Raw genomic sequence first — 27355 nt, forward strand, 5'->3', positions numbered from 1 at the left:
GGGTTGGTGGGTTAAAAGCAGTTTCTCTTTCTGTCATTGTATTTATTGTAGTATTTTTTATTAAATTGTAACTCTGACTTATACTCCTTCCTGAGCTGGGTTCACTTCTCCTGCTCGTTTACATTTAAACCAGCACAGCACCACAGTCTTCCAGGTCTCCCCTTGTTTCTATTCCAGACATTCTTCTCCATCCCAGAGAGGCTCCACCTGCTTGGCCTGTGTAACTGCAGCACATTTCACATTCATGGATACCCTGTGCAACAGTGCCCATGGCTAAGCCCACCCCTCAATCACAAGCCCATCCATATGTTCCATCTCTGCCTTGATGGCCCGAGGTGTTCTGGGCCCAGGGAGCCAGAAATAATCCCCCCTTGTGCTGCCAATGCCAAAGTACCTGAGCCCCTTCAATGGCAGCAGCCTGACCCACCTGCTGGTTGTTCTGCTGTTCTTCAGGGGCCTGACTCTTGGGTACAGGAGCATCCCCATGAAACACCTTCACAGCAGGTGCTCCACCCCGGCACTGATACCTTTGCCACAAAACAGCAGCCCAGATGGGTTTGCCCCTGCGCTGCCAGTTCTGCTGCCATTGCTGCGCCCACCCCACAGGGCATTTACCATCATCATGAGTGGGAGCAGAGAAGGGATCTGCTAGAGTCCTGACCTCAGTTTTAGGATGAGAAGTGACAGGGAGCAGCCCCAGAGGTGCAGGGCAGCTGCTCGTGGTGATGGCGGGACAGAGGGAGCTGTGCAGACCTGGGGGGGCACAGGGGTTTGCCCTGTGCTGGCTCAGGAGCAGCTGGATGTGCCTCCTGCTGTGCCGGGGGGTGTGTGTGTGTGCCCTGCTGGGCACAGTGAGGAGCAGCTGCAGCTGCCCCTTGTGCCAGGGTTGTGTCTGTCTTTGCTGCTGGAAACAGAGAGGGCAATGGGGCTCCTCCTGTGGCGCCAGGGGTGCCAGGGGTGGGCAGTGCCCTCTGTGCTGCTGCCGAGCGCCAGGCAGGGCTGGCTGGTTCTGTGTGTGTGACAGTGTGCCCTGGGCCCTGCAGTGTCACAGTGTGCTTTGGGCCCTGCAGTGTCACAGTGTGCCCTGGGTTCCAGGTGGCCCTGAAGTGTCACAATGTCCTCTAGGTTCTCGAACTCCCTGCAGTGTCACAGTGTCCCCTGGGTTTCATGAGGCCCTGCTGTTTCACAATGGCCCCTGAGAATCGTCAGGCCTGGCATTTATATCCCTTGCAATATTGGGGCACTTTGGGGCACCAAAACAGACGGAAGAGATTGAGCCATTGGAGAGTGTCGAAGGGAGGCAACCAAGAGGGCCTGTTGGGGAACTGTGTGAGGAGTTGCTGAGGGGACTTGGTGTGTTCATCTGCACAAGAGGACACTGAGGAGACACCTCATTGTAAATAAAACTTCCTGGGCAGGGGCAGAGGAGGGGCAGGCACTGATCTCTGCTTTGTGGGATTTTTCCGTCAATAGGGTCATCTCATCCCCCTGATTGCAAGAGGGTCAACTTAGCCCAAGAAAAATAGAACCAAAACCCTCAAAAGATATTTAAAGGCCCCTGAACTGCTGCAAAGCAGCAGGATCCCCTCAGAAAGAGCTCCCTGTGTCCCTCTCTGTGGGTTCCCACTCCAAGTGCTGATGTCACATGTCCCCCACACTCCCTCACATTACCCTCCTCAGGATAGGAGGGCACCACAGAAGCTCCCTCAGTTTTTCCAAACACCCCATCTCACATTTCCCAAATCCCAACTCATTCCTCTCCAAGTCCCATCCCAACCCTCCCAATTTGCTTCCAAGCCCTCCCAATTTTACCCAATCGTCCCTGGGTTTGTAGCACCCCTTCTCCTGCTCCTGACTCACCCTAAGGGAGTTCGAATTGGATTAAACTATTTTGGGATGGGATTGAATTGTTTGAGATTGGAAGGGAGCCATTTTGGTGTGGGATTGAGGTGTTATGAGCTGACAGATCAATCCCTCTACAATATTGGACTGCAAAATGATGAAGAAATATCAATCAGTATGGAAAGCTCCAGTTTTGGTGAAAACTCCCACAAATTCCAACAGAACCCTGAAATCTTTCTGAATATCCCTTTGAATTCCAAATTCCTGCCCCGATTCCCAAGAGAATGGTGGAAATTTAGATGTCTTTGTTAGATCTCTTCATTTTAACTTCAATTTCAGGTGATTTTAAGCGATGAAGATGGATCAAATAAAATAAAATAAAAAAAACAAAAAACCCTAATCATGTGAATGTGCGTGGGGTTGGGTTGGGTGGCCTTTAGAGAATTAGTTATAGAATTATTTAGTTTGGAAAATATCTCAAACCCCATTCAGGATTGCTTTTGGCCACAAGAAGAACTAAGTGAGAGCAGGGGAGATTTTCAGGGTCAAAAGTCAGCAAATCCCCTTTCCCAATGAATTTCACACATCAGTCTGTGTCCCCGTGTGGGATGGTTTTGACTTAGCAAAATGCCAAGTAATCATTTCAGAGGAAAAGTCTCTCCTCCTCCCCCACCCCCAAAAAACCCCAACAAACAAACAACAGACCATAGTTCAGTAGATTATCGTATGTTAAACAGAATAGAGAGAAAAAGTAAAACCCAAATAAAATACAAACTACACACAAAGAATAAAAGGTAGCAAGAGAAATACGAAAAAAATTCTACTTCCCTAGAAAAGATAATAAACTGCTGGAGGGCCTCGGTTAGTCCCCAGAAGCTCTGACCTTCACCCCAAGTCGTTGCTCATCCAGCAGGAAGAAGAAGGAAGACCCCTCCTCCCTCTCTTTTTCTATCTGAGTTCATGTCAGAATATGGTAGGCAGTATCATTGGCCTGTAGAAGTCAACTGGCCTGACCTGGTTCAAGTCAGCTGATTGTCCAATGCCTACACTAGAAAACAAAGCCTGAATCTGGGCCTAACTAAACCCTTGACACCATGGATGTTCCTCCCCCTGTGTAAATTCAAGTGTCCACAGAGAACCAGGAGGATGAGGAGAACACAAGCCAGGTGTGTTCCTAACCTGAATCATTGCGAATGTGGTTCAGCAGTTCTGTTCAAAACGTGGCTCTGCTGATGCGTGATGGAGTTGGAGCAGCAGACAAAGCTCTTCCCACATTTGGGGCACGAACTGGGCTTCCCTTACTGGTGGGTGCGTTGGTGTCTGGTCAAGTTAGAGCTGGTGGTGAAGCTCTTCCCACACTCGTCACACTTGTAAGGCCGCTCTCCAGTGTGGATACGCCGGTGGGTGATGAGGCTGAAGTTGACATTGAAACTCTTCCCGCAGTCAGAGCAGGGGAAGGGCCTCTCCCCGGTGTGTATGCGCTGATGCCTGTAGAGAGCTGAGCTTGTCTGAAACGTCTTCCCACACTCAGAACATTCGTAGGGCCTCTCCCCAGTGTGGTTCATCTGGTGGATGAGAAGCTCAGAGTTCCGCCTAAAGCTTTTCCCACACTCCCCACAAAGATAAGGCCTCTCTCCGTTGTGGATACGACGGTGCCTGATGAGGCTGCAGTTGTCATTGAATCTCTTCCCACAGTTGGTGCAGGGGAAGGGCCTCTCTCCCGTGTGTGTGCGCTGATGTCTGAGGAGATGCGAGCTGGTCCGACACCTCTTCCCACACTCAGAACACTCATAGGGTCGTTCCCCAGTGTGGATCTTCTGATGATGGATCAGGTGGGAGCTCGCTCTGAAGCTCTTCCCACATTCCCCACAGGTGTAAGGCCGTTCCCCTCTGTGGATGAGCTGATGATAGTTAAAGTGGGAGACGTTGATGAAGCTCTTCCCACATTCCATGCACTTGTATGGCTTTTCCCTGGTGTGAAGCTGCTGCTGCACCACCAGGTCAGAGCTCTGGCTCAATCTTTGACTGCCTTCCCCAGACACGTTGGGTGTTTCCTCCTCAGACATCTCTGGGCTTGGCTTGGAGCTCCTCTTCCTGTGGGATCGCCGTGGCTTTTCCTCCCCAGTGACTTCCTGCACTGTGGCACTGTTCAGAACAGCCTCTGTCGTGAAGTTCTGCTGGGGGGATTTGTCCTCCATGCTCTCCGTGCTCAGCTCAGGGCCTGGGGCAGGAAGGAACAAGGACACTCAGGGCATTTGCCTCCAGCCCACAAGGAAGGCCGAGGACATCCCCCCAAACCCAGTCCCGGCAGGACGGCGTTGGCAGCGGGGTTGTCCTGCAGCCGGGGCCATGCTGGGCTGGAAGATGCAGCACAAGAGAGGGAAAAAAGGGGCACTGACTTCCTCCTCACCTGCCTGGGGCTCCCGGGGCATTTTCCTCTTTCTTGCAGCCTCTTCCTGCATCCTGTTAAAATTTGGAAAGGAGAAATCCTTTTCTGGGGTAAAAAATCAACATGTTAGCACATTGCTTGTGGGTTTCTACTCTCAAATCTATCTCTAGAAAGACACCAGTGTCTCAGTTTAAGATAATTTCCAAAGGGGAGTCATCGTGGAGAGAAGTCTCCTGCCTGGGATTTCCTACTCAGTTTTCTGCAATGCAGAGAAAGTGAACAAATACATCTAAACGGAAGGGGGAAAAACCCGAACTCTTTAACAAGAAGAAATGCTGAAAACAACTCATGAACGGGGCTAAACAAACTCAGGAGAAACTTCCCAAGCCCAGCCCACTCTGTCCAGTCAAGTTAGTGCCCAGCCTCCCCCTCCCATAAAACACACATGGCCACAGCACAGAGGCACAATGGCCCCCCTTCCATAGGATTCACCTCCCCCACACCCCAAAACCCTGGCAGGAACCTTGAGAGTCAGCACTGCAGTCAGGCTGTGCTGCTGGGACAGGCAGTCAAGACACTGGTCCTCACCCAGTGGTGTCTGTGGTCCTGTCCCAGTAGTGGTCACAGCTCAGATCCTTCCAGAGGGTGGTGGAAGCCCCAAGTGGGGAGCTGTGCTGGTTTAAAGGCAAACTGGCAGGAGAAATGAACGCAAAACAAGGCAGATTATAAGTCAGAGTTACAACTTAACGAAAATATTACAAGAAATGCAATGGCAGAAAGAGAAAAATTGGTTTTAACCCACAAAACCTCAGAAGTATAACCCAGCCCCCTGGGGCACAAGCACAAAGGGGTTTCTTAGCCTCTGTGCTGAACCCTATGTGGCTCCCCCAAGTACAAAGGAAAAGTCCAAAGTGGTAAACCTGTGGGTGCAGCTGGCAGTTGCAGTCTGGTGAAGAGTTATGAGGTACAGAGAGAGATACAAAAAGGTTGGGGAAAAGCCAAGGTTGCTTTTAGAAGCAAAGAAAATACTTACCAGCAGAACCTACTTTTTTGCTGAGATACCCTGTGGGGGAAAAGAGTTTCTACCTTTTTTTTTTCCTTCTGTTTCTCTGACGCTTGTGACAGATATCTCTGGCCCCAAGAGGCTTGGAATGCTGTCTTTGGATATGTAGAGTTGTTATTCAGAAGGTGTTTTTTAGCCTTTCTGGGCTGAGCAAAGTCAGGTCCTCATAAGGAGGTGAGAGAGGGGGAAGTAGGGAGAGATTTTCCATTATGGTAACCAGTTTGCTCTCTTTCCTTTTCCCTCCCTGAATTCTCAAGGTGCCTCCTCTGAGTTTTCATAGTGTTCCAAAAGGTTTGTACGTGATTTTTGGCAGGCAGCTACGAGCCCAACAGCAGGAACCTTCACGGCAGGCGGGCTCCAGCAGAATGCTCTGGCAGGAAGTTTGTTTGGGAACGGGGTCCCCTCAGTGTTGTGAGATTGCTTGCAAAAAGTTAATTTCTGAGCAATCCAAACTGCTTCAGCTCCGTGAGAATCATGCTGATACTTCAGCCTCCAAGGACACACACCTGCTGTTTGTCCGTTAGGAAACGGTCACTCCTTGCAAGTGTTTTCACGAGAGCGTCTCAACTGCCTTCCTGATCTCCAGACATGGACCTCAAAACATCGGGATGAGATAATACAAACACGGGACTTGTGAGAGATAGGCTTTTAAGCAATTAGAAGTTCTAGGGTATTGGGGTGAGACATTTTAGCCAATAAGATGTACCTCTAACCCTATATAAACCATGTGCTGTGTGAAATAAAATGTCTTCACTTTGAATCTCATAGATTCGTACTGTGAAGTCCTTTCTCTCCGCAAAAGTTTGTTTACTTTATCTTAGAAGATTAAGATAAAGGTTAATTTGGTTGATAAAATGTATAAATACATGAAAAGCCTTCTAAGGGTTTGTATGGAGCTGGAAAGGTTCTCTCCCTGTCTCTGCCCAGAATAAAGGACTGTCTCGCTCACAGACACTCCAAAGGGGGGAATGGAGGGTCTCATTTCTTCCTGATGACTTTTGGTGACAATTACTGATGACTGAGGTGGGACAAAACTGCGGACGCTCCACTGAGCACTCCAGTGACACCCAAAATATTATTTGAGGAGAATCCTCTCAGTCCCAGGATCTGGTGAGTTCAAAGCAAGATCCCTGGAATTTTGTTAAGTCATTTCTCAGTGTGTAAAATCTATAGTGAAATATCATAGAAATGGTGCTTGAGAATAGAATGTAATGGGGTGTGGTAGTTTTAGCTTCAGTTTCAGCCAGGCCTCAATTCATCAGGCCCAGAGGATGTGACAGAGATTAGAAGGGACAAGCATCACCTGACTTAAGCAACCAAAGAGGTATTTCATTACATCTGACAGCATCGAGAAGCATCAAGAAGTATAAAAGAGAAGGAGGTGGAGCTTCTGTCTCTTTTGCTCTTCACCTTGGGCCTGTGCTCTGCCTCTACCAAGACAGGGCCTTGCCACCATCCCTGCTCTGTTATCACAGAATCACAGAATCAGTTGGGTTGGAAGAGACCTCCGAGATCATCAAGTCCAACCCTTAATCCAACCCCACTTTGATCACCAGATCATGGCACTCAGTGCCACGTCCAGTCTCACCTTAAAAACCTTCAGGGTCGGAGAATCCACCCCCTCTCTGGGAAGGCCATTCCAATGCCTGACCACTCTCTCTGGAAAAAACTTCTTCCTGATATCCAACCTAAACCTCCCCTGGCAGAGCTTAAGCCCCTGCCCTCCTGTCCTGCTGTTGGTTGCCTGGGAGAAGAGACCAATCCCCACCTGGCTACAACCTCTTTCAGGGAGTTGTACAGAGTGATAAGGTCTCCCCTGAGCCTCCTCTTCTCCAGGCTAAACAGCCCCAGCTCCCTCAGCCTCTCCCCACAGCACTTGTGCTCCAGTCCCTTCACCAGCCTCGTTGCTCTTCTCTGGACCTGCTCCAGCCCCTCAATCTCTTTCCTGAACTGAGAGGCCCAGAACTGAACACAACACTCAAGGTGTGGCCTCACCAACACAGAGTACAGGAGAAGGGTCACTGCCCTGGTCCTGCTGGCCACGCTAGTTTTGATCCAGGCCAGGACCCCATTGGCCTTCTCGGCCTTCTTGGCCACACTGTGGGCTCATGTAGAGCTTCCTGTCACTCAGTCCCCCCAGGTCCCTCTGCCTGGCTGCTCTCCAGCCACTCTGTGCCCAGCCTGGAGCGCTGCAGGGGGTTGTTGTGGCCAAAGGGCAGGACCTTCACTTAGCCTTGTAAAACCTCATCCCACTGGAATCAGCCCATCTCTCCAGTCTATCCAGATCCCTCTGCAGAGCCCTCCTGCCTTCCAGCAGGTCGACACTCCCTCTCAACTTGCTGTCATCAGCAAATTTGCTAATGACGGTCTCAATCCCCTCATCTAAATCATCAATAAAGGTGTTAAACAGGACTGGACCCAACACAGACCCCTGGGGACACCACTGGTGACCGGCCACCAGCTGGACACAGTCCCATTCATCAGCACTCTCTGGGCTTGACCCTGCAGCCACCTCCTAATCCAGCAGACGGGACACCTGTCCAAGCCATGGGCTACCAGCTTTTCCAGGATTATATTATGGGAGACAGTGTCAAAGGCCTTGCTGAAGTCTAGACAGAAACATCCACAGCTTCATCCTCATCCACCATGTGGGTCACCTGATCATAAAAAGAGATCAGGTTGGTCAGACAGGACCTGCCCCTTCTATACCCATTCTGGCTGGGTCTAATCCCTTGTCCATTCTGAAGGTGCTGTGTGATTGCACTCAGGGTGATCTGCTCTATAACCTGTCTTACTGGTGAAAACTGAGGGAAAGTAGGTGTTAAGTACCTCAGCCTTCTCCTCATCTCTGGTAACTATGTTCCACCTCAAGTCCAACAAAGAATGGAGGTTTTTCTTGTCCCTCCTTTTCATATTAACATATTTACAGAAGCATTTTCTCATCCCTAACTGAAGTAGCCCAACTGACTTCAAATTGCACTTTTCTCTCTCATTTTCTTCCTACAGTACCCAACTATGTTCCTAAACTCTTTCTAAATAGCCAGCCCTTTTTTTCCACACTCAGTCCGCTCTCTTTTTATCACTGATTTCCTTCAGAATCTTCCTGTTCAACCAAGATGGATGTCTTCCCCATTGGCTTCCCTTTCGGCACACCAGGACAGGCTGTTCCTGTGCACTCAAGACTTGCTTCTTGCAGGACATCCATCCCTCCTGTACCCCCTTGTTTCTGAGGGTTGTTTCCCAGGGTATGCTCTGGACCAGTCTTCTGACCAGGCTGAGATCTGCCATCTGGATGCCCAGCATAGAGGTTTTATTGATGGCCCTCCTTGCATCCCTGAGTATTGAAAATTCTATTATTTCAAGGTCACTGTGCCCCAGGCAGGGTCTGACCACTACATCTCCCACCAGCCCCTCTTTGTTTGTAAACAGCAGGTGTCCAGGAGCCCCACCCCTGGTAGGTTCATTTACAAGCTGAAGCTGGAAATTCTTGTCTATACACTCCAGGAATCTCCCAGACTGCCTCTTCTCTGCTGTGTTGAGCTCCCAGCAGGTATCTGGCAGGTTAAAGTCACCCACAAGAACAAGGGCTGGAAATTTTGAGATATCTGTCAGCTGCTTGTAGAATAATTCATTTCCTTCATCATCCTGGTTGGGTGGCCTGTAACAGACACCCACAAGGATGTCAGCCCTGTTGGCCTTCCTATTGATTCTGGTCCAGAGACACTCAACCTTGTAACTGCTGACCTCAAGTTCAACAGAGTCAAGAGACTCTCTAACATATAAAGCCACCCCTCCACTGGGATATACTGGGAGTGAGTGGAACCATAGTGGGGGTAAAAGGAAGCAACTGGAAGCATGTGGGGGGAACTGGGTTAATATTGCGAACAACTGGATGCACACTGGAGTCATACTGGGATCATAATGAGACTATCTGGGAGTGACTTGGATCATACCGGCCATGACTGGAAAAAAACTGGGAGAACACTTGGAGCTAATGGTATGATACTGGACTGATACTGGAAGCAAGTGGAACCAAGTTGAAGGCAACTGGGATAACACTAGGACGACCTGGGCCACAGCTGGAGGACACGAGGGGGCAGCAGGAGGGTTTGTGGGACCACCTTCTACTGCCTGGGGTGGCTCTGGGGGCCCTCGGCTCCTCGGGGCTCTTCCTGCAGCCACAGAACTTGGAGGGACCTTCCTCTGGGTGGGTCCTCCACGTGTTCCAGGAGCATTGGGTTCCTCCTGGAAAAGACTGGGGGCAACTGGGATCATCCTGACACCATATTGGCAGACACTGGAAGTCACTGGAACCATACTGGGGGTGACTGGGACCACAGTGGGAGTGACTGGGAGTATGCTAGCAGAATACTGAGACCACACATGGGGAACTGGGAACAAGTCAGAGTGATTTGGTCTATACTGGGTGCTACTGGGCGGCACTGAGACCATGTTGGGACAGATCACGGTCATACTGGGCCAACTAGAATCATGTTGTGGGCAACTGAGACATAGTGAGAACAGCTGGGCTCATACTAGACGTGACTGGGCTCATACTGGGAGTGACTGGGCTCTGGGAAGCACAGGATGGGCAGCAGGGGGAGGGAAACCCCCCTCCCACTGCCCTGAATTCCCAAAATCCTTATTCCCAGTCCCTGCTCTGGCCCTGAGCAGCAGATTTGTTCTGTGATCCCTTTCCCTGGGGACACTTCCCCACCCTCTCCCCACTTTTCTGCCTCTGGAAATTGCCACTTTGGAGCCCCATCCCATTGTTTTCTCCTTCTCTTCCCTATTATTATTATTAGGATCCCTCTGCACCTCCTTTTCCTGGGCTCTGGGAACCCCCTGTGTGGCCATTCCCTGTTCTCCAGCTCCCAGACGCCCATTTCTCTGACTCCAGGATCCTCCTGTCCCCCTTTCCTGCCCATCCTGCCTCTCCCATGCCCTGGATCCCCCTTTTCTTTGACACCAGGGACCCTCAGGCCCCCATTTCCAGCCAGCCCACATAACCTCACCCCCACATTGCCATTCTTTGACACCACGAACCCCCTGCCTCCTCTATCCCTCTCATCTGTTATACATCAATAACTGAGAAATGTAAGAAATATTATTCCCTTATTGTTCCCCTGTCATAAACATCCTATCCAAGAATTTTCTGTCAGCAGATCCACAGAAAGCCAGAATTCTCTTACAAACAGTCACCTGCCAAAGCCTTTCACTAAGCTCCCTGCAAGTCATGGCAGCAAATTCAGCCAAACTTCTTGCCTGATGAGAACTCACAGAACCATCCTCTTCTTCTAATAACTGAGCTAAAACTGTTTCCTGCTTTCATGAAATTTTCAAGTTATGTGTAGAAACAATGTCTAGGCTTTCTTGGACTCCATAAAAACTCCCAAAGAACACCTTGGAATTTTGCTGCGTAGGGAGTGTGGAGAATGGAGAGAGAGAACCACAGCCAAGAACCTCTCCCACCTCCCCCCTGCCTCACCCATCTCACCTTCTTACCCTCCTCCTTCACCCCCCAAGCTGCTTGCCTGCCTGCCCCTGCAGACTGAGGAGAAAGCTGAGCTCTGCCTTGCTCCCTGCGTCAGTTCTGCTCCTGCAGACCCAGCCCTGGCCCTGTTCACCCTGGAGTGGCTGCGCAGCTGCTGCCCGTGAGCGACAGCTCCTTGGGGCCCGAGAGCCCTGCAGAGAGCGAGGAGCAGCCCTGCTGCACAAGGGAGAGTAGCACAGACTGAGCAGCACATCTGCATTGCAAGAGCTGCATTCCACACCTCTGCCTACAGGAACAGAGACAACATCGCTTCTCACACACACACACACACAAAATAGCTTGGCAGAAAAAGTTGGGTTTGGTGGTAAACTTTTTTCTTTGCTTCTAAAAAGTACTCTTAGAGTTTTTTTTAGCTGTTCTTATTTCCCTCTCTCTCTGCATTTTTTTAGTAATTTCTTAATTAATAATAAACATCATTTTTTTATTAAGGGGTAATATAGATTTTAAGTTTTGTTGGGGAAAACATTTTGAACCCAAGCTATGTCTGCAATATTTAAGCAGATCGTAACACCATCCTGCCTCTCCCAGACTCCACATTCCCTATTCATTTACCCTGCCACCCCCTGGACTTCACTTTTCTGGGCACAGACACAACCTGCGGCCTCCAACCACCTCCCCCCACCTCCAGTCCTGCTTTTCCTTTACCTCAGAACCCTCCTGATTCCTCATTCCCAGGCACTGGGATGCCCCTGCACCCCCTTATCTTCCACCAATACCATCCTGAAGCCCCTTTCCTTGGCATCCCACCTCCTCCAGCCCCTACACCCCTCTTTTTCTTGACTCTGGTACCCCCGCTCCTGCATTTCCCAGACCTCACACCCTCCCCTTTTTAGAACAGTGGGAGACCATTTGAATCCCTTTTTCTGCCTATTCTGGGTGCCTTTACCCCAAGACCCCCTTTCTTCGACATCAGGGACCCCTGGAACCCTTTTCTGAGCACAGGGTACCCCTGGACCCCCCATCCCACTTCTCCAAGGCTTTACATCCCCCTTTCCTTGGCCCTGCAGCCTGTCTGAAAATGCCATCCCCCAGCACTGTGCCCTCCCTGCACCCCCAAGATTCAGCCCAAAACACCAAGATTCAGCCCACAAAAAGCCCTGTGAGGCTTTCCTCCTCTCTGGTCTCTCCAATTTGTGGTTTGGGGGGGCTCCCTTGTGTGGGCTGCTCAGGGTCCCATGCGTATTGGGGTCTCCCCTCCCCATCCTGCCAATGAAGGGCCTGACCCACGCACACTAACACCCCCAAGGGGGGTCCCCGCATCCCCCCACCCACCAAGGGGCTCTGCTGGGAACTGACACTGGGACCCCCAAAAACACCTCCCAGGGACCCCCAATAGCCTCCAAGGGGCATTCCATGCTCAGTTTTGGGGTCCCTCAAGCCCCAACCATCCCCCTGAACATAACCCAACCCCCCAGAGCCCCCCCAGGCTATTCGGGGCTCGGCTCGGGGGTCCCGCAGCACTTTGTCGGGGCCCTTTGCCGTCCCTGTGTGCAGCTCCGGCCCTGCCCCGCGGCAGCCCCAGCACGGGCTCCAAGGAGCGGCACATCCTGGTGCCCTTGGGGGCTTTGGCCGGGCCCATCCCGGCTCTCGTGTTCCATGGCACAGCCCACACAGCCCTCGGTGGGGCAGCGGGGGCACTGTGGAGTCGGGGGGGGCCCCTTCTCTTTCCCACCCTGTCCTCCCGCTCACCCGAGAGCTCCCGTGTGTACTCGGAGCGCTGAACAAAGAAGGAGGAAAAGGAGGAGCGTGACTGTCCCCTGCCCCTTGTCCCGGGGGTGTTCCTTGGTCGGCCCCCCCCACCCATTGGCAGGGCGGGCCCGGAGGGGCGGCCTCAGCAGGTTTGGGAGCAGGTTTGGGTGCCATGCTGTGAGAGAACAGGTCTACCCGTCCGCTGCCCACCCCAGTTCACCTGTGGACGGTCAGGCAAGGGAGGGAGACCCGCGGGTGAAATAAATGGTCTTGCGAAGACACCAAGTCTACCTACTGCGGTAAAAGAGAACAGGTCTACCTGGGGGACAGAGTGAACAGGTCTGCTCGCGAACAGGTCTACCCGCGGGACTGGAGGAGAACAGGTCTACCCGCGGGACTGGGAGAGAACAGGTCTACCCGCGGGACTGGAGGAGAACAGGTCTACCCGCGGGACTGGAGGAGAACAGGTCTGCCCGCGGGACTGGGAGAGAACAGGTCTACCCGCGGGACTCGGAGAGAACAGGTCTACCCGTGGGACTGGGACAGAACAGGTCTACCCGCGGGACTGGGAGAGAACAGGTCTACCCGTGGGACTGGAGGAGAACAGGTCTACCCGCGAGACTCGGAGCGAACAGGTCTACCCGCGAGACTCGGAGCGAACAGGTCTACCCGCGGAACTGGGAGAGAACAGGTCTACCCGCGGGCCTGGGAGAACATGATGCAAAGGGCTAAAGGCAAACAGGTCTACTCGAGGGATGGAGAGAACATACCCGGTGGACTGTGAGAGAAGAAGTCTACCAGCTGGAAAGGGCGAGCCATCTACTTGCCGTACTGGGAAACAGAAAAGGTGTACCCAATGGAGAGAACAGGTCTATCCACCCCACCCAGCGAGGTCTCCACACCGCACTGAAAGTTCTACCCAGCGAACCAGAAGAGAGAACAGGTCTAACCGCTGGAGACAACAGGTGTACCCAATGGAGAGAACAAGTCTATCTGCTAGACTGGGAGTATCTGCTGGATGGTTGTGTCCCTAACAAAAAGAACAGGTCCACCTGCCCAGCTGAGAACATGGGTCTACCTGCCAAGCTTAAAGAACAGGCCGGTCCTAATAAACGTGAATCCCCCAGAAGCTGAAACGGGAAACCCAGAACCCTAAAGTGGAAAGACCAAACAAAGAGAACTTCTGGGAGGGATTTTTTGGTTTTATCTCCATATTTCAGAGTGGGTTTTGGCTGAATCTTGATGTTTTCCAGTTTTAGTATTTCTGAGAGGGTTTTCCCTGACTCTCATCATTTTGGAGCTTTTCACGGACACCAGATGCCTGGTGACTTCTAGAGATGAGGAGCAGAGAGGGGTGATAGCAGAGCTGGGGGACCCCTGAGAGGCTGGAGAGGGGGGAGTGGGCAAAAGGGAGAGCCTGCACAGGGGGCACCCCTGTGTATTAGGGTGTGATGAGATGCCATTATTTTTGGTCCATGTCTGGCCTTGCCACCTGCCAAGTGATAGAAAACAAGAACTTCTAATTAGGAGTTGGTCCTTGAAGGAGAAACATCTTGTGTACACTGAGACAGGTTTGTAGCTTGAATTTTTGACGATGTGTGGCTTCAACCTGGAATCCCCATGAACCCTCCCTGGAACAATTGGTCAAGGAACCTTAAAGGTAATTAAGAATGAACTAATTTTTCAGCAGAAATGCACAATTTTAAAGGCAATTCTCTCAGAGTAGCTCTGATTATTTGTTTTACAAAGCCTTGAACTTACTGAAAATTGCACTGAGCTTTACTTGTGTATCAAAAGAATTAGAAAATACGGAAAATAATGTTCTGAAACATGTAGGGGGTGACAAAAACAGTGGATAAAACAAAATTAGTGATTTAGTCATTAAAAAATATATTGGACAAGTCTGGTGGGGAAAGAAAATAGTGACTGAATATCCTGAATAAAAAGTACTCAGCGATCTGGAAAAAAAAAAAAGAAAAAGAAAAAAAAGGGAGGAAATAATAATTTTTCTCATTGCAAATGGTTTTTTTCTGGGTGTTGTGACATTCTGAATGCTGATTTGCAGGTTATAATAATATATAATTATAGTAATACTGTGAAATGCTATAATAAATCATAAAAAATTATGGAGAAATTAATACATAAAGTTGACTTTTTAAGTGATGACAGCACTTGAAAAATAAGTTGGTATTTACACAGGTAGTGAAAAGATTGACAGTAATGGTTACCAAAAAACATAGTGCCCAAATTTATCTGGGAGATAAATATTCCTTAACTCTCCTTGAGATCTTTGGGACAAGTCTCAGCAAAATCTGGAGTCCCTCAGCTCACCAGTTTGATCTCCCTTGGTACTTTATTGCTTTGGTCACCAAGCCCAGGGCTGAGGGCAGAGCAGCACCAGAGGAGCAGAAAGTCCCAGATTTGCCCAGGAAACAAACATGGACTTGCCGATAATACAACACAAATCTCCCATTTTCTACCAGCTTTTATAACCAAAAAGCTTTGCATGGGTAACTTTTCTCATGGCCTCAGAGGAGACTGGATTGTAACAGAACATTTTAAATTATTATTTTTAAAATATTGATATGGGACTGGGGTAATAACTTGTATCAGCCAGTGATATCCACACCCTCAGCTGGTCACATTTTCCTGGGATAGAAAGAACTTTTCAAACTCCAAGTATAAAATTACAGTTCATGCATCAGCTTTTACCCACTGAGGTTTCTTTCTCCTGGTTGTAACGAGAGTGTAACTGGGTGTGCAGCTTGAGGATTGATTAATCCTAATTAATATTTACACCCTGGATCTTCTCATGGTTGGAGTTACATGAGACAGGACACACATATTTTTATGCTTTCTTCTTGTCATATACAAGTTAAACTGGAACTCAGTCCCTCAATTATCCTTTTCCATTGGCACATTACAGGTATGAGACACCATTCCAAAATGTGGAGGGAATGTTTTTAATGCCACACTTTTTAGTGCTATCAGCTGGGGTGAGGAACTGTAGCAGTTCTAATAAGATATAAATCTAATATTATTGTAAAGCACTAGAAAATAGAATATAATACTGAGAAATTAATGCATCAAATTGACTTTTTGAGTGCTGAGAGTACATGAAAAATAATTTGGTATTTATACAGGTATTGAAAACTTTGACATTAATGTGTCACTAAACCAGCCCTAAACCCAGCTCTAAAACGAGCCATAAACAGCCCCAAATAAGCTTTAAACCAGCGTTAATCCAACTCTAAAGCAGCCCTAAACTAGCAGGGGTGTTGGAAATGCATCCAAGGCCAGAGGAGGAGTTTGTTTTTTAACTAATTCCTCAAGCTCAATTCTCAGAATCACAGGATTGTTTGGGTTGGAAGGCCCCTTAAAGCTCATCCCTTTCCAAGCCCTGCCGTGGGCAGGGACACTTTCCATAGCCCAGGTTATTGTCATGTTTTCCTCTTTTCAAACACTGAAGGATTTACAATATTTCCAAATCAAGCCTCTGACTCTCCAAAGTCTTGGCTTTGACTCTGCATAAGGTGCCCAAAAGCTGAAGAACTGCCTGCAGGGTGTGACCCTTTCCCCCTAATCAGGCAGGTCATTTGGGGATTGGAAATGGTTTACAGAGTCTGGGTGAAAGTTCAGGGGGGTCCCTGCGGTGTTTTGGTGGTCTCTGGGAGGTTCTCTGCAGTGTTTGCGGGGGGGCCTCAGGATTTTTAGGGGGCTCTGGGAGAGTCTGGGGGTTTTGAAGGGAACTCTGGGGTGTTTTCAGGAGCTCTGGCAGGTCCAGAAAGGGATTTGGGGCATCCTGGGGCAGTTTTGGAGGTCCCAGGTGGGGTTTTCGGGATCTCAGAGGGGTTTTGGGGATCTCAGGGGGGTTTTTGGGGGGGGCTGTTGGGAGGCACCTGGGGTTGGGGGAGGGGCTTACCCGGCTTCTCGACTTTCACCGTCACGGCCAACACGGCGCCGGAGGGTCTTGCAGTCTCTAGGGGGTCAGGAGGGACCCCCCAAAACCCTCACCGAGTCCCTCCAAACTCGCCGCTCTCAACTCCACGCGGTGTTCCCACGTCCCGCCTTCCGCCTGTGCCACTCCCATTGGCCACCGAGCCCGCCCGTCACCGCTCGCAGCCAATCGGCGTTCAGAACTGCAGCGGTCGGGCGGAGCCTGGAGCCCCGCGCCATGTTGAGATTCCCGTGTACTACAACTCCCGTCATGCCTCGCTACGCTGCCTGTGCCGCTCCATTCCCGTTCCCGCCGGGCTCGGCGCTCCGAGGGGATGGGCAGAGAGGGGCTGCGGGGGGCACAGGGGAGGCCGGGGGGGTCCCTGCGAGACCGGAGGGAGCAGCGAGTGCCCTGCGGAGCCGCCGAGATGCTGCCCGGGCTCTGCGAGCAGATGGATCCGTGCCGGCTGAGGAGGGAGCTGCGGGACAGCTCGGGAGGGGCGGGGGCCCTGCCTGGGGGCGGAACCCACGAAAGCCGCTCTCCCTCCCTCTGCGAGCGGGCAGGGCAGGGAAAATCCAACGGAGGGCTCGGGAGTTGGGATGGGGAGCGGGAGAGATCCCTCCCCGAGCACCATCTCAGGCAAATCAGACTCCGAGTGGGCGTGTGAATTAAATTGGTACTGCCAGAATTAAACCAGGAGAATGAGAAGTAGAACTAAACCCGACAAACCCCTTCCCCCCACCCCTCCCTCCTGCCCAGTTGTGCCTCCTCCCCCCTCAGCGGTGCAGGGAGCTGGGAATGGGGGTCCCACTCAGTTGTTGGTGCTGCTGCTCAGGGAGAGGGGTTGGAGTCCTTGCCCTGCTCCCTGTGGGGTCCCCGTGGTTTTGGGCTTATCCTCTTTTATCCTGTTTCCTGCACCTGAAAGAAACTGGGGCAACTTCCTGATTTTTTTCCCTCAGTTTTTTTTTCTCAGGTTTTGGATACATGAGAAAAAAAAATCATTGTACCTCTACAAACAGGTAATGCTGGGGGCTTCTTGGTTCGGCCCAAAACTGGGCTTAACACCCAAAAACATAAAGCAAAAGGAGGGAACAAGGCTGGGAATTGAAGTTTGTTTCATGAAATGGTCCAAACATCTCAAATCTGGGGAAAATGTGAGTTTGGGAGGTGGAAAATGACATGGGAGGGAGGGGAAAAGTCAAAGATCAAGTAAAATTCAATCAAACCCCAGATTCATGCCTTCCCAGTGGGAGTGGGGCCATCCCTGTGACCCAGGGGGTCACTGCAACCCCCAGAATAAGGGGGGACTCCAAAAAGCCATTTATAGCCCCTAAAAATTGGTTGAAAACACAAGGATCCACCTCAAAATCGGGTAATCTCACTCACCTCCAGAATGCGAAGGATTGACCTCAGCTACTGAACATTAGGAGAGGGACCCCAAAAAATGTTTATAGCCCACAAAATTGGTGGAAAGCAGCAGGATCCTCCTCAAAACAAGCTTCCTGTATCCCTGCCCGTGGAGCCCCACTTGAAGTGCTGCAGCCACACGTCCCCCACACGCCCTCACAGTTCTCCCCTCACAATAGGAGGGCACCCCATAAAGTCACTGAGTCATTCCAGACCCCATCTCATGCCTCCAAATCCCAACCCATCCCCCTCCAAATCCCATCCCAACTTTCCCAATCCACATCCAAGCCCTTACAAATTCAACCCTTCCCTCCAGGGCATGCCATCCCCCTCCCTTGTGGCTGATTTCTCACAGGTGAATTTTGGGGTACTTTAGGTGGGTTCTTGGAACGAGCCATTTTGGGGAGGGATCAAGGAGTTAAGAGGTGACCTCTATATCCTTCTTGGAATTTAGACTGAAAGGTGATGGAGAAAAGTTACTCAGCCTGGGTGCTGACAATTTGGGGGTAAACTCCTCCAAATACCCCCAGAACCCTGAAATCCTTTTTAATATCCCTTTGAACCTAGAATTCCTCTGCAAACTCCCAGTGAAATGGTAGGACTTTAAACATGATTTCTCAATTTCTTTATTTTTACCCAAATGTCAGATGATTTTAAGGGAAGAAGATAGATCCAAAGATAATAAAACATCATGTTAGTGTGCATGGGGTTGGGTACAGTAGCGCTAAGAAAGGCAAGTCCATAGAAAATTAGAATCATGGAACTATTTGGTTTAGAAAAAATCTCAAGGGTCATTCAGGGTTGTTGAGGCCACCAGAAGAAACAACTGGATGAAGCAGGTGAGACTTTTAGGGTTTGAAGCCAGCAAGTCCCCTCTTCTCAATGATCTTCAGATGTTTCTCTGTGTCCCCATGAATATTCCTCTTCCTGCATTCACCCAAGTGCCCACAGGGAACCAGGAGGATGTGGAGACCATCAGCCAGGTGTCTTCCCAATGTTGATCACAAGGAACGTGGGTCCCCAGGTCTGTTCCCAACGTGGTTCCTCCAACTGGTGATGGAGTTGGAGCTGTGGACAAAGCTCTCCCTGCAGCTGGAACATTTGTAGGGCTTTCCTTACTGGTGGGTGTGTTGGTGTTTGGTCAAGTGAGAGCTCTGGGTGAAGCTTTTCCCACACTGCTGACACTTGTAAGGCCTCTCCCCAGTGTGGATGCGCCGGTGGGTGATGAGGCTGCAGTTCTGGTTGAATCTCTTCCCACAGTCAGTGCAGCGGAAGGGCTTCTCCCCTGTGTGTGTGCGCTGATGCATGAGGAGAACTGAGCTGGTCTGAAACCTCTTCCCACACTTGGAACACTCGTAGGGACGTTCCCCAGTGTGGATCATTTTGTGTTGGATGAGGTGGGAGTTCCGTCTGAAGCTCTTTCCACATTCCTCACACGTGTAAGGTCGTTCCCCAGTGGGGATGTGCTGGTGACAGATCAGGTCAGAGCTCTGGCTGAAGCTCTTCCCGCATTCCAAGCACGTGTAGCGCTTCTCCCTTCTCTGAAGCTGCTGCTGCACCACCAGGCTCGAGCTTCGGCTGAAACTCTGGTCGCCTTCCTGGGACTGGGTGCGTTTTAGTTCCTCGGACTCCTCTGGGCTGGGTTTTGAGCTTTTCTTCTTGGGGTATCTCTGTGGCTTTTCCTCCCTGCTGACTTCCTGTGCTGTGGAACCGTTCAAAACAGCCTCTGCCAGGAGGTTCTCCTGGTGGGATTTGTCCTCTGTGCTCTCTGCGCTCAGCTCGGGGCCTGGGGCAGGAAGGAACAAGGACACTCAGGGCATTTGCCTCCGGCCCACAGAGAAGACCAAGGACATCTTCCCAAACTTGGCCCTGGCAGGACAGCGTCGGCAGCGGGGTTGTCCTGCAGCCAGGGCCATGCTGGGCTGGAAGATGCAGCACAAGAGAGGGGCAAAGGGGCACTGACTTTCTCCTCACCTGCCTGGGGGTCCTGGGGCATCTTCCTCTTCCTCGCAGCCTCCTCCTCCATCTGGTCAAGCTTTGGGAAGGAGGAAACCTGTTTTCTGGGGAAAAACAAGGTGTGAGTGCATTAGGTTGAGGGTTCCTCCTGCCCAAATCCATCTCTAGAACTCACTGGGCCTCCTGTGTTCACATAAACCTCCAAAAAACTATTGCAGCCCAAGAAAACCCTTCCAGGAGTTCCTCCTCTTTGGCCTCTCTACTTTGCAGTTCTGGTGGTACCCCTGTCTGGGCTGCTGGAGGTCTCCTGTGTAAATGGGGGTATTCCTTCTCCAGAGTCCCTGCCATCTCCAGGCTGCCTGGGCTCCAGGACTCCTTTGCCTGACCATTCCCAGTTTTCCAGCCCTCACTCTCCCCTATCTTTGACTCCAGGATCCTCCTACCCCCCTATCCTCCCCATTCTTCCTCTCCCAGCCCCTGGATCCCCCTTTTCTTTAACCCCAGGGCCCTTCAGGCCCTCATTCTCAGCTATCCCAGGACACTTCACTCCCAGATCCCCTTTCTTTAACTCCAGGGCCCCCCTGAACCTCCTTTCCCACCACTTCCACCTCTTCCAGACTCCACACTCCCTTTTTCCTTTAATTTGGCAGCACCTGGACTCCTTTTTTCCTGGGCACAGGGACACCCTGGACCCCCGAATCACCTCTCCCCTTACCCTTAGTCCTGCCATTCTTTGACCTTGGCACCCTCCTGATCCCCTATTCCCAGGCACTGGGAAGGCCCTGCACCCCCTTATCCTGCACCAATACCCCCCTGCACCCCCTTTCCTGGCCATCCCAACTCTTCCACCACCCACAGTCCCCCTTTTTTTTTACTCTGGGATCCCCAAACCTCCACTCCTGCATTTTCTAAACCAGAGACACCCCTTTTTGGAACATGAGGGGACCCACTAGACCCTTTTTACTGACCACTCTGGGTCTCCCTAGCCCATGATCGCCCTTTCCTCCACATTGGGAACTAGTGGACTCCACTTTTCTGAGAACAGAGTCCCCCTGGACTCCCTGTCCAAATTCTCCTGGCCCCTACACCCCCTTTCCTTGGCCCTGTGACCTCCAGAAAACCCTCTTCCCCAGCACCGTATCCCCCCTGCATCCTGAAGATTTAGCACAAACCAAAAGGATTGAGCCCCCTGAAAACCTCCCAGGACTTTCCCCTCTCTCGTCTCTCCGTTTTGGGGATCTGGGCTTTCTTGGGTCTCTAATTGGGGATCCCAAGGGGGTCACCCCTCTCTGGGCTGCCAATGAATGGCCTGACCCAGGAACACCAATCCCCCAAGGTGTGTGGGGGGGCGGCTCCCTGCATCCCCCCACCCACCAAGGGGCTCTGCCAGGAACCGACCCTGGAACCTCCAAAAACACCCACAGACTCCCTGTATCCCCTAAGGGGCATTGGCAGCTCAGCTTTGGGGACCCTCAAGCCCCAACCATCCCCCTGAAAACAAACCAGCCCCCCTGAGCCCCCCAGGCTATTTGGGGTTTGACTCGGGGGTCCCACAGCACTTTGCTGTCCCTGTGTGCAGCTTCGGCCCACCCCGCGGCAGCCCCAGCACGGGCTCCAAGGAGCGGCACATCCTGGTGCCCTTGGGGGCTTTGGCCGGGCCCATCCCGGCTCTCGTGTTCCATGGCACAGCCCTTACAGCCCTTGGTGGGGCAGCGGGGGCACTGTGGAGTTTGGGGGTCCCAGCCTCTCTTTCCCCCTCTCACTCCTTTCCCACCCTGCCCTCCCGCTCACCTGAGTGTTTCTGGAGCGCAGATGGAGCCCTGGAGAAGGAAAAGGAAGAGGATTGTGGCTGTCCCCCGCCCTTCTCCCGGGGGTGTTCCTGGGTCGGCAGCACCCACCCCACTGGAGAGGTGGCCCGGGGGGGGGGGGGGGCATACTCAGCAAGTTTGGGAGCAGGTGTGGGCACCGTGCTGAGAGAGAACAAGTCTACCTGCCCGCTGCCGCCTCCAGATCTGCCCGTGGACAGCGAGGCAAGGGAGGGAGAGGCGCAGCTGAAAGAGAAGGCCTGGTGGAGAACAGGTCTACCTGCCAAACATTACCCGCTGGGCTGGAGGAGATCACGTCTACCCGCCAGGTATAGAGAGCAGGGCTACCTGCCGGGCTAGGGGAGAACACGTCTACCTGCCGGGCTTAGAGGGAAACCAGCAGACTGGGAAAGAGAACAGGTCTGCCCACTGGACTACAAGAAAACAGGTCTATCCGCCGAGCTGAGAAAACAGGTCTGCCCACCCATCCTAATACACGTGGGTCCCCCGGCATCCCAGACGGGGGGGTGTCTAGGTTTGAGATATTTTGGAGTGAGTTTTGGATGAATCTTGATCTTTTGCAGGTTTGATGTTGATGAGGGGTTTTTTTTCCTGAATCTTGGTATTTTGGAGCTTATTATGGACACTAGATGCCTGGTGACTTCTGAAGATAGGGAGCACAGAGGGGTGATAGTAGAGCTTGGGGACAGCAGAGTTTCTCCTCTGACTCTCTGCTTGGGGTGGTCGTTCCCAAGGGCCCTCTCTCTCCAGGTTGCCGGGGGTGCTGAGGGTGCCCCCTCTCTGGAATCCCTGTTTTGGGGTCCCAGGGGGTTCCCAAGCACCCCGAGCAGAGGGTCAGGCATGAAAGTATCTCTGGGACTCTCAGTAGTCCTAAGTTGACCCTGGAGAGAGGAGAATCCCAGAACCCCAAATGGGTCATATCAGAGTGGGGGACCCCAGCATTCCTGGGATCTCCAGCAGCCTGGAAAAGGCAGAACCCCAGAGAAAGGACCCCAAAACAGCCCCAACAGCCTGGACAGGAGGGAACCCCAGTACCCCAAAGTGGAGAGACCACAGAGCAAATTTTTGGGAGGGTTTTTGGGAGGTGAATCTTGGTGGTTTGAATTGCTGTCATCTTAATTTTCACACTTTGAAGGCTTTTATAGCCAAATTTTGATAGTTTGGGGTTTTAGGGGATCTGTGCCAGGCACCTCCATTTTGGGAAATGGGAGGATCCCAGGATTATCCAACATCCAGGGATGCTCCTCAAGTAAAGCCCCTTTGGGGCTTTTTTCCCTACACTGTAGTTGGTCCTCACTCGCTCTCACTGTTCCCTTTTTCAAGAGCATCATCCCCAATTTGCCTCTTTCAGCTTCTAGAAAAAAAAACCCAATCAATAAATCCCATTTCGCTGGTTCTTAGGGCTGCCCACATGTCTCTCTCAGCTTCAGTTCTCTCTGTTTCAGTTGTCATTTTGAGAACACATTCTGGGAGACCTGGAGTGGTTTGGAGGGTCTAGGAGGTTTTCGGGGAACCCTGAGGTGGTTATGGGGGACCTGGGGTAGTTTGGAGTTTTTGGGAGGGAGTCTTAGGGGGACCGTGGGGTTGTTTTCAGGGTCCTGGGTAGTTTGGGAGCTCTAGAAGGGAGTTTTAGGAGAATCCTTGAGTGCTTTGGTTAGGTCTGGAAGCATTTGGGGGACCTGGTGTGGTTTGAAGTGACTGGGAGGGAATTTAGGGGGGCCTTGAGGTGGTTTGGGGGTTCTGGAAAGGTTTAGGATGGTCTGAGTGGGGGTCTGGGAGGAGGTTGAGGGAATTTGAGCAGGTCTGGGTGCCCTAGAATGGGGGTTTGGCGAGTCCTGCAGTGATCTGGGGGGTCTGAGAGCGGAACTTAGGTGAGTTTGGGGGCATTTTAGGGGGCCTGGGAAGTTTAGAGGGTCTGGGAGAAGTCTGGGGGTCTGTGAGGGGGTTTAGGGGTGCTTAAAAAGGCCCGGGGTGTTTCAGGGACTTCGGAAAGTTCAGGAGGGAATTTGGAGCATCCCAGGGGTCCGTGAAAGTGTGGGTGCTCCCAGGTGGTGGGTTAGGGGGGTCTCAGGGGCATTTTCGGAGGGGATTTGGGGGGTTCTGAGGCGCGTCCCGGGATGGGGGGAGGGGCTTACCCGGCTCCTTCACCTTCACGGCCAACACGGCCCCGGGGGGGTCCCGAGGGTCTGTGAGGGGTGGGCGGGTCGTGAGGGACCCCCAAAACCCGCGCTGAGACCCCGAATGCCCCCAAATTCTCCCAAATTTTCAGAAATTCCCCGAAACTCGCCGCCATTGCTCACCTCTCCCGGCAACGCCGTCGACTCCCGCCCTCCGTCTTCGTCGTCTTTGACTGGATTACTCGGCTGTCCGTCTCCGCTCGCAGCCAATCAGCGACAAGGAATTCAGCGGGCGGTGACGGGGCATGGAGTTCCGCCCCGTTTTAGCCTGTCCCGTACTACAACTCCCGTGATGCACCGCGGTCCCGTTTCTGGCCAATCACTGTCGGGACTTCAATTCCCATCTCCCCCGCGCCCAATCGGGTCGGTCCCAGCCGCTTTGCAGCCCCCCAAGTGTCCCCCGGACCCCAAACTGCCCCAGAAGTGCCCGCAGGACCCCCAAGTGCTCCCCCAATACACACTCAGGAACCCCAAATCACCTCTCTGGACTCCCAAGTGACCCCCAAGTTTCTCCAGGACTTACAAGTGACCCCTAAAATCCTCTTTGTACCCCCAGATTCCATTGCCAGACACTCGAGTGACCCTACAAGGGTCTCCTCGGACACCCAAGTGTCCTCCAGTGCCCCATAAGTGCCCTTCAGACCCCAATGGGACCCCCAAGTGCCCCCCATGTTCTCTCCTGGGCCCTCAGTTCTACCCTAACCCTAACTCAGCCCCCGCTTCCCACGGGCCCTTTTCTCGGAATTTGGGGCTCCAATGGGGTACTTGGGGGGCCGAGGGGGATTCAGTTGAATTCAATAATCCTTGCATGAAATTAAGGGAATTATAGTGGAATGCTAAGGATTTTGGATGGAATACTAGGGATTCTAAGAGGGATTAAGGTATTTTGGGGTGCAACTAAGAAATTTGGGGAAGAATTAGGAATACTTTGGAAAGAAATAAGAAAATTTTAGATAGAATTAAAAGGATTTGAATTAGAAATATGAAGATCTGGGGAATTTTCGGTGGAATTAATACAATTTTCAGTGAAATAAATGCTATTTATGGGGATTTCAGACTGAATTAAGTGAATTGAGGGAAATATTAGTAGAGATTTTCAGTAAAACTAAAGGGGGTTTTGTTTAAAATTAGAAATTTGGGGAGAAATGGGAAGAATTTTATGTATAATTAAGAAATTTTGGGTAAAATTCAAGGGATTGGAGGAAAAATCAGCAGGATTTTGATGGGTTTATAGGAATTTGAGGTGGAATTAAGGCACCTTTGAGGAAAACCATTGTAGTATGAGGTAAAAATCAGGGAATGTTTTGGTGCAATTAAAAGAAATTTGGGATGGAATTAAGGGGACTTTGAGTGGAATGTTTAGGGATTTGGGGTAAAACTGGGGAGATTGGGGATGAAATTCTGGGAATTCCAGAAAAGGTTAAGGGACTCTTGAGTCGAATTCAGGAATTTGGTGAGAAATTAGGGGGCTTGAAGGCACCATAAGAGATGAAGGGACAGAGCAGATGAGATTTTTGGGGGTGTAAAGTCAACACATCCCCTCTTCCCAATGAATTCGCAATGCTGGTCTGTGTCCTGATGGATGTTCCTCCCCCTGCACTCACCCAAGTGCCCACAGGGAACCAGGAGGATGTGGAGACCACCAGCCAGGTGTGTTCCCAATGTGGGTCACCAGGAATGTGGGTAACCAGGTTGTTCCCAATGTTCTGGGTCCAGGAGGATTCCCAGCACAAAATAAAAGACACTAAAGCACATCTGAGGTAGCAAATCAAATTTCTTGGTGAGCAAAGCCAATGGATCCTGTTCCTTGGCACACAAACAGCACATCCCCAGCCCTGCAATCTCCCCAGCCCGTGGGGCAGGAGCAGCAGGTGCTGCAGCACTGGTGGCAGGGCAGGCAGGCAGTGCCCCTTCAGGCCGTGCCCTGCACCAAACCAGGCCCAGCTGGGCCTCCTCACCCCCAGCCCAGCCCACCCCTCCTGGCTCCTCTCTCTGCAGGGCAGCTTTGCCAGCTGCAGCACCAGCCCCTGCGTGCCCATCACACCAGCCCAGGCTGCAGCAGCTCAAGGGGCTGACTCCAGGACAACAACGTCTCTGCCCGTCATTCTTCCTGGGGCACAGCCCAAGCTCTCAGCACTTCCAGCTCACACTGACGGTTATTTCTACAGGTCTCAGTTCTCCAAAGGGAAACTCTGCAGTGTTTTCTCACACCACAGTGACGAGAACAACCTCAGACCAAACATGACAGGCCCAGACACAACTCTGGTCCCTGACACAAGTGTCACCATGTGGGCCGTGGCAGGAACATGTCAATGTTCTTCCATGAGAACAACATGGGATGGAACACACTGTCTATTGAGAGTCATAATAATGATAATAAACAAGGAATACAACAGATAATGCATAAAACCACAATACCTAAAGCACAAAGCAACACCAACCCCTTCTTAAACCAATCCCATCCCCATGTCCATCCAGTAAATGGATTCCAGCTGGAGTTCTCTGCAAGGTGTTGACTGAGAATCTGTAGTTCCTGTAGTTGCACATGAACAGAGTTGAAATGGTCACTTCAGTTCATACAACATAACCCTTCAAAGTCTCCACATCCAGGCCCATATGCTAAAAGCAAACTCTCAATTGCTGCCCCATTTTGTAGCGCAGTGTGTCCAATGCTGTCTGCATCCATTAACAAGTCAGACAGAGCTGTGCTGGGGGCATTGCTGAGTTTTGGTAACCAGCAGACAAGTGTATTGAAGTTTGTGAGGGCTTGAGCTCTCACTACCCCAGGAACCAGCAAAGAGGGAGCAATCACTTTGCAGTGCCCCAAAACTCAGGTGTATCCTGGAAATCAGGAGCAAAACATTAATTTCTCGGATATGCAGGTGGTGAGTTTGGATTTGTTGGAGAACAGTTACATTTGGAGATAAGAGAGTTGGTTTCATCAAGGTACAGGGGCCACCTTTAATTGCCATTGGCACACAGGCCCAGGCTTGTCCCCACAGATAAAAGAGACACCTTGTGGGAGTTGCACATGTCTGCTGAACCTTGTGGCTGGATTGGCCATAGTTGGATTACACCAGTGGGAAGCACTTTGATACCACAGTATGGTGGCATTAAGCCACCAGGACAGAGTGCCATCTTGTGCTGGTGAATTTAAAGGCAGCACCGTTGTCTGCATTCCAGCTGCCCAGGATATGCAGCTCTTGTTGGGGTAAGGCAGGAGATTTCCTGAGCTGGGACAGCTGTGGCCACAGTTGATGTCCAGCAGGCTGGAAATGCAGCAGTGCTGCTGCAGGACTGCTGTAACTCGAGGCTGGTGAGAGGAACACCCACCAGGCACGTCGTGAGCAGGTTCTGGGCTGTGGCAGTGCCAAGGCACACAGTGTCCTGTCTGGAGGCATTAGCCAGGGTCACCAGACGTTTTTGTCCAGAGGGATGTGAGTCTCGACTGCTCTGTGGAAACCACAACACAACAACAGTGACCTCCCCCTCTAGGGAAAAATTACTTGAGCTGC

At 51.5% G+C, this 27355-nt stretch overlaps 2 protein-coding genes across 2 annotated transcripts in view; one reads left to right on the plus strand and one right to left on the minus strand.

Annotated features, from left to right (window-relative positions):
* Positions 1-23965, minus strand: part of LOC139684162 (uncharacterized) — a 1455962-nt gene extending 1431997 nt beyond the window's left edge. Inside the window, 5 exon segments of the mRNA XM_071579763.1 lie at positions 3145-3830; positions 19015-19667; positions 19856-19941; positions 21629-21657; positions 23799-23965. Of these exon segments, the coding sequence (XP_071435864.1) occupies positions 3145-3830; positions 19015-19667; positions 19856-19907 (1391 nt within the window). The 5' untranslated portion in view covers positions 19908-19941; positions 21629-21657; positions 23799-23965.
* Positions 1-27355, plus strand: part of LOC139684161 (uncharacterized) — a 1434678-nt gene that overhangs the window by 1370565 nt on the left and 36758 nt on the right.

This window comes from Pithys albifrons, chromosome 33 (genome assembly GCF_047495875.1).
Source record: "Pithys albifrons albifrons isolate INPA30051 chromosome 33, PitAlb_v1, whole genome shotgun sequence".
NCBI lineage: Eukaryota > Metazoa > Chordata > Aves > Passeriformes > Thamnophilidae > Pithys > Pithys albifrons.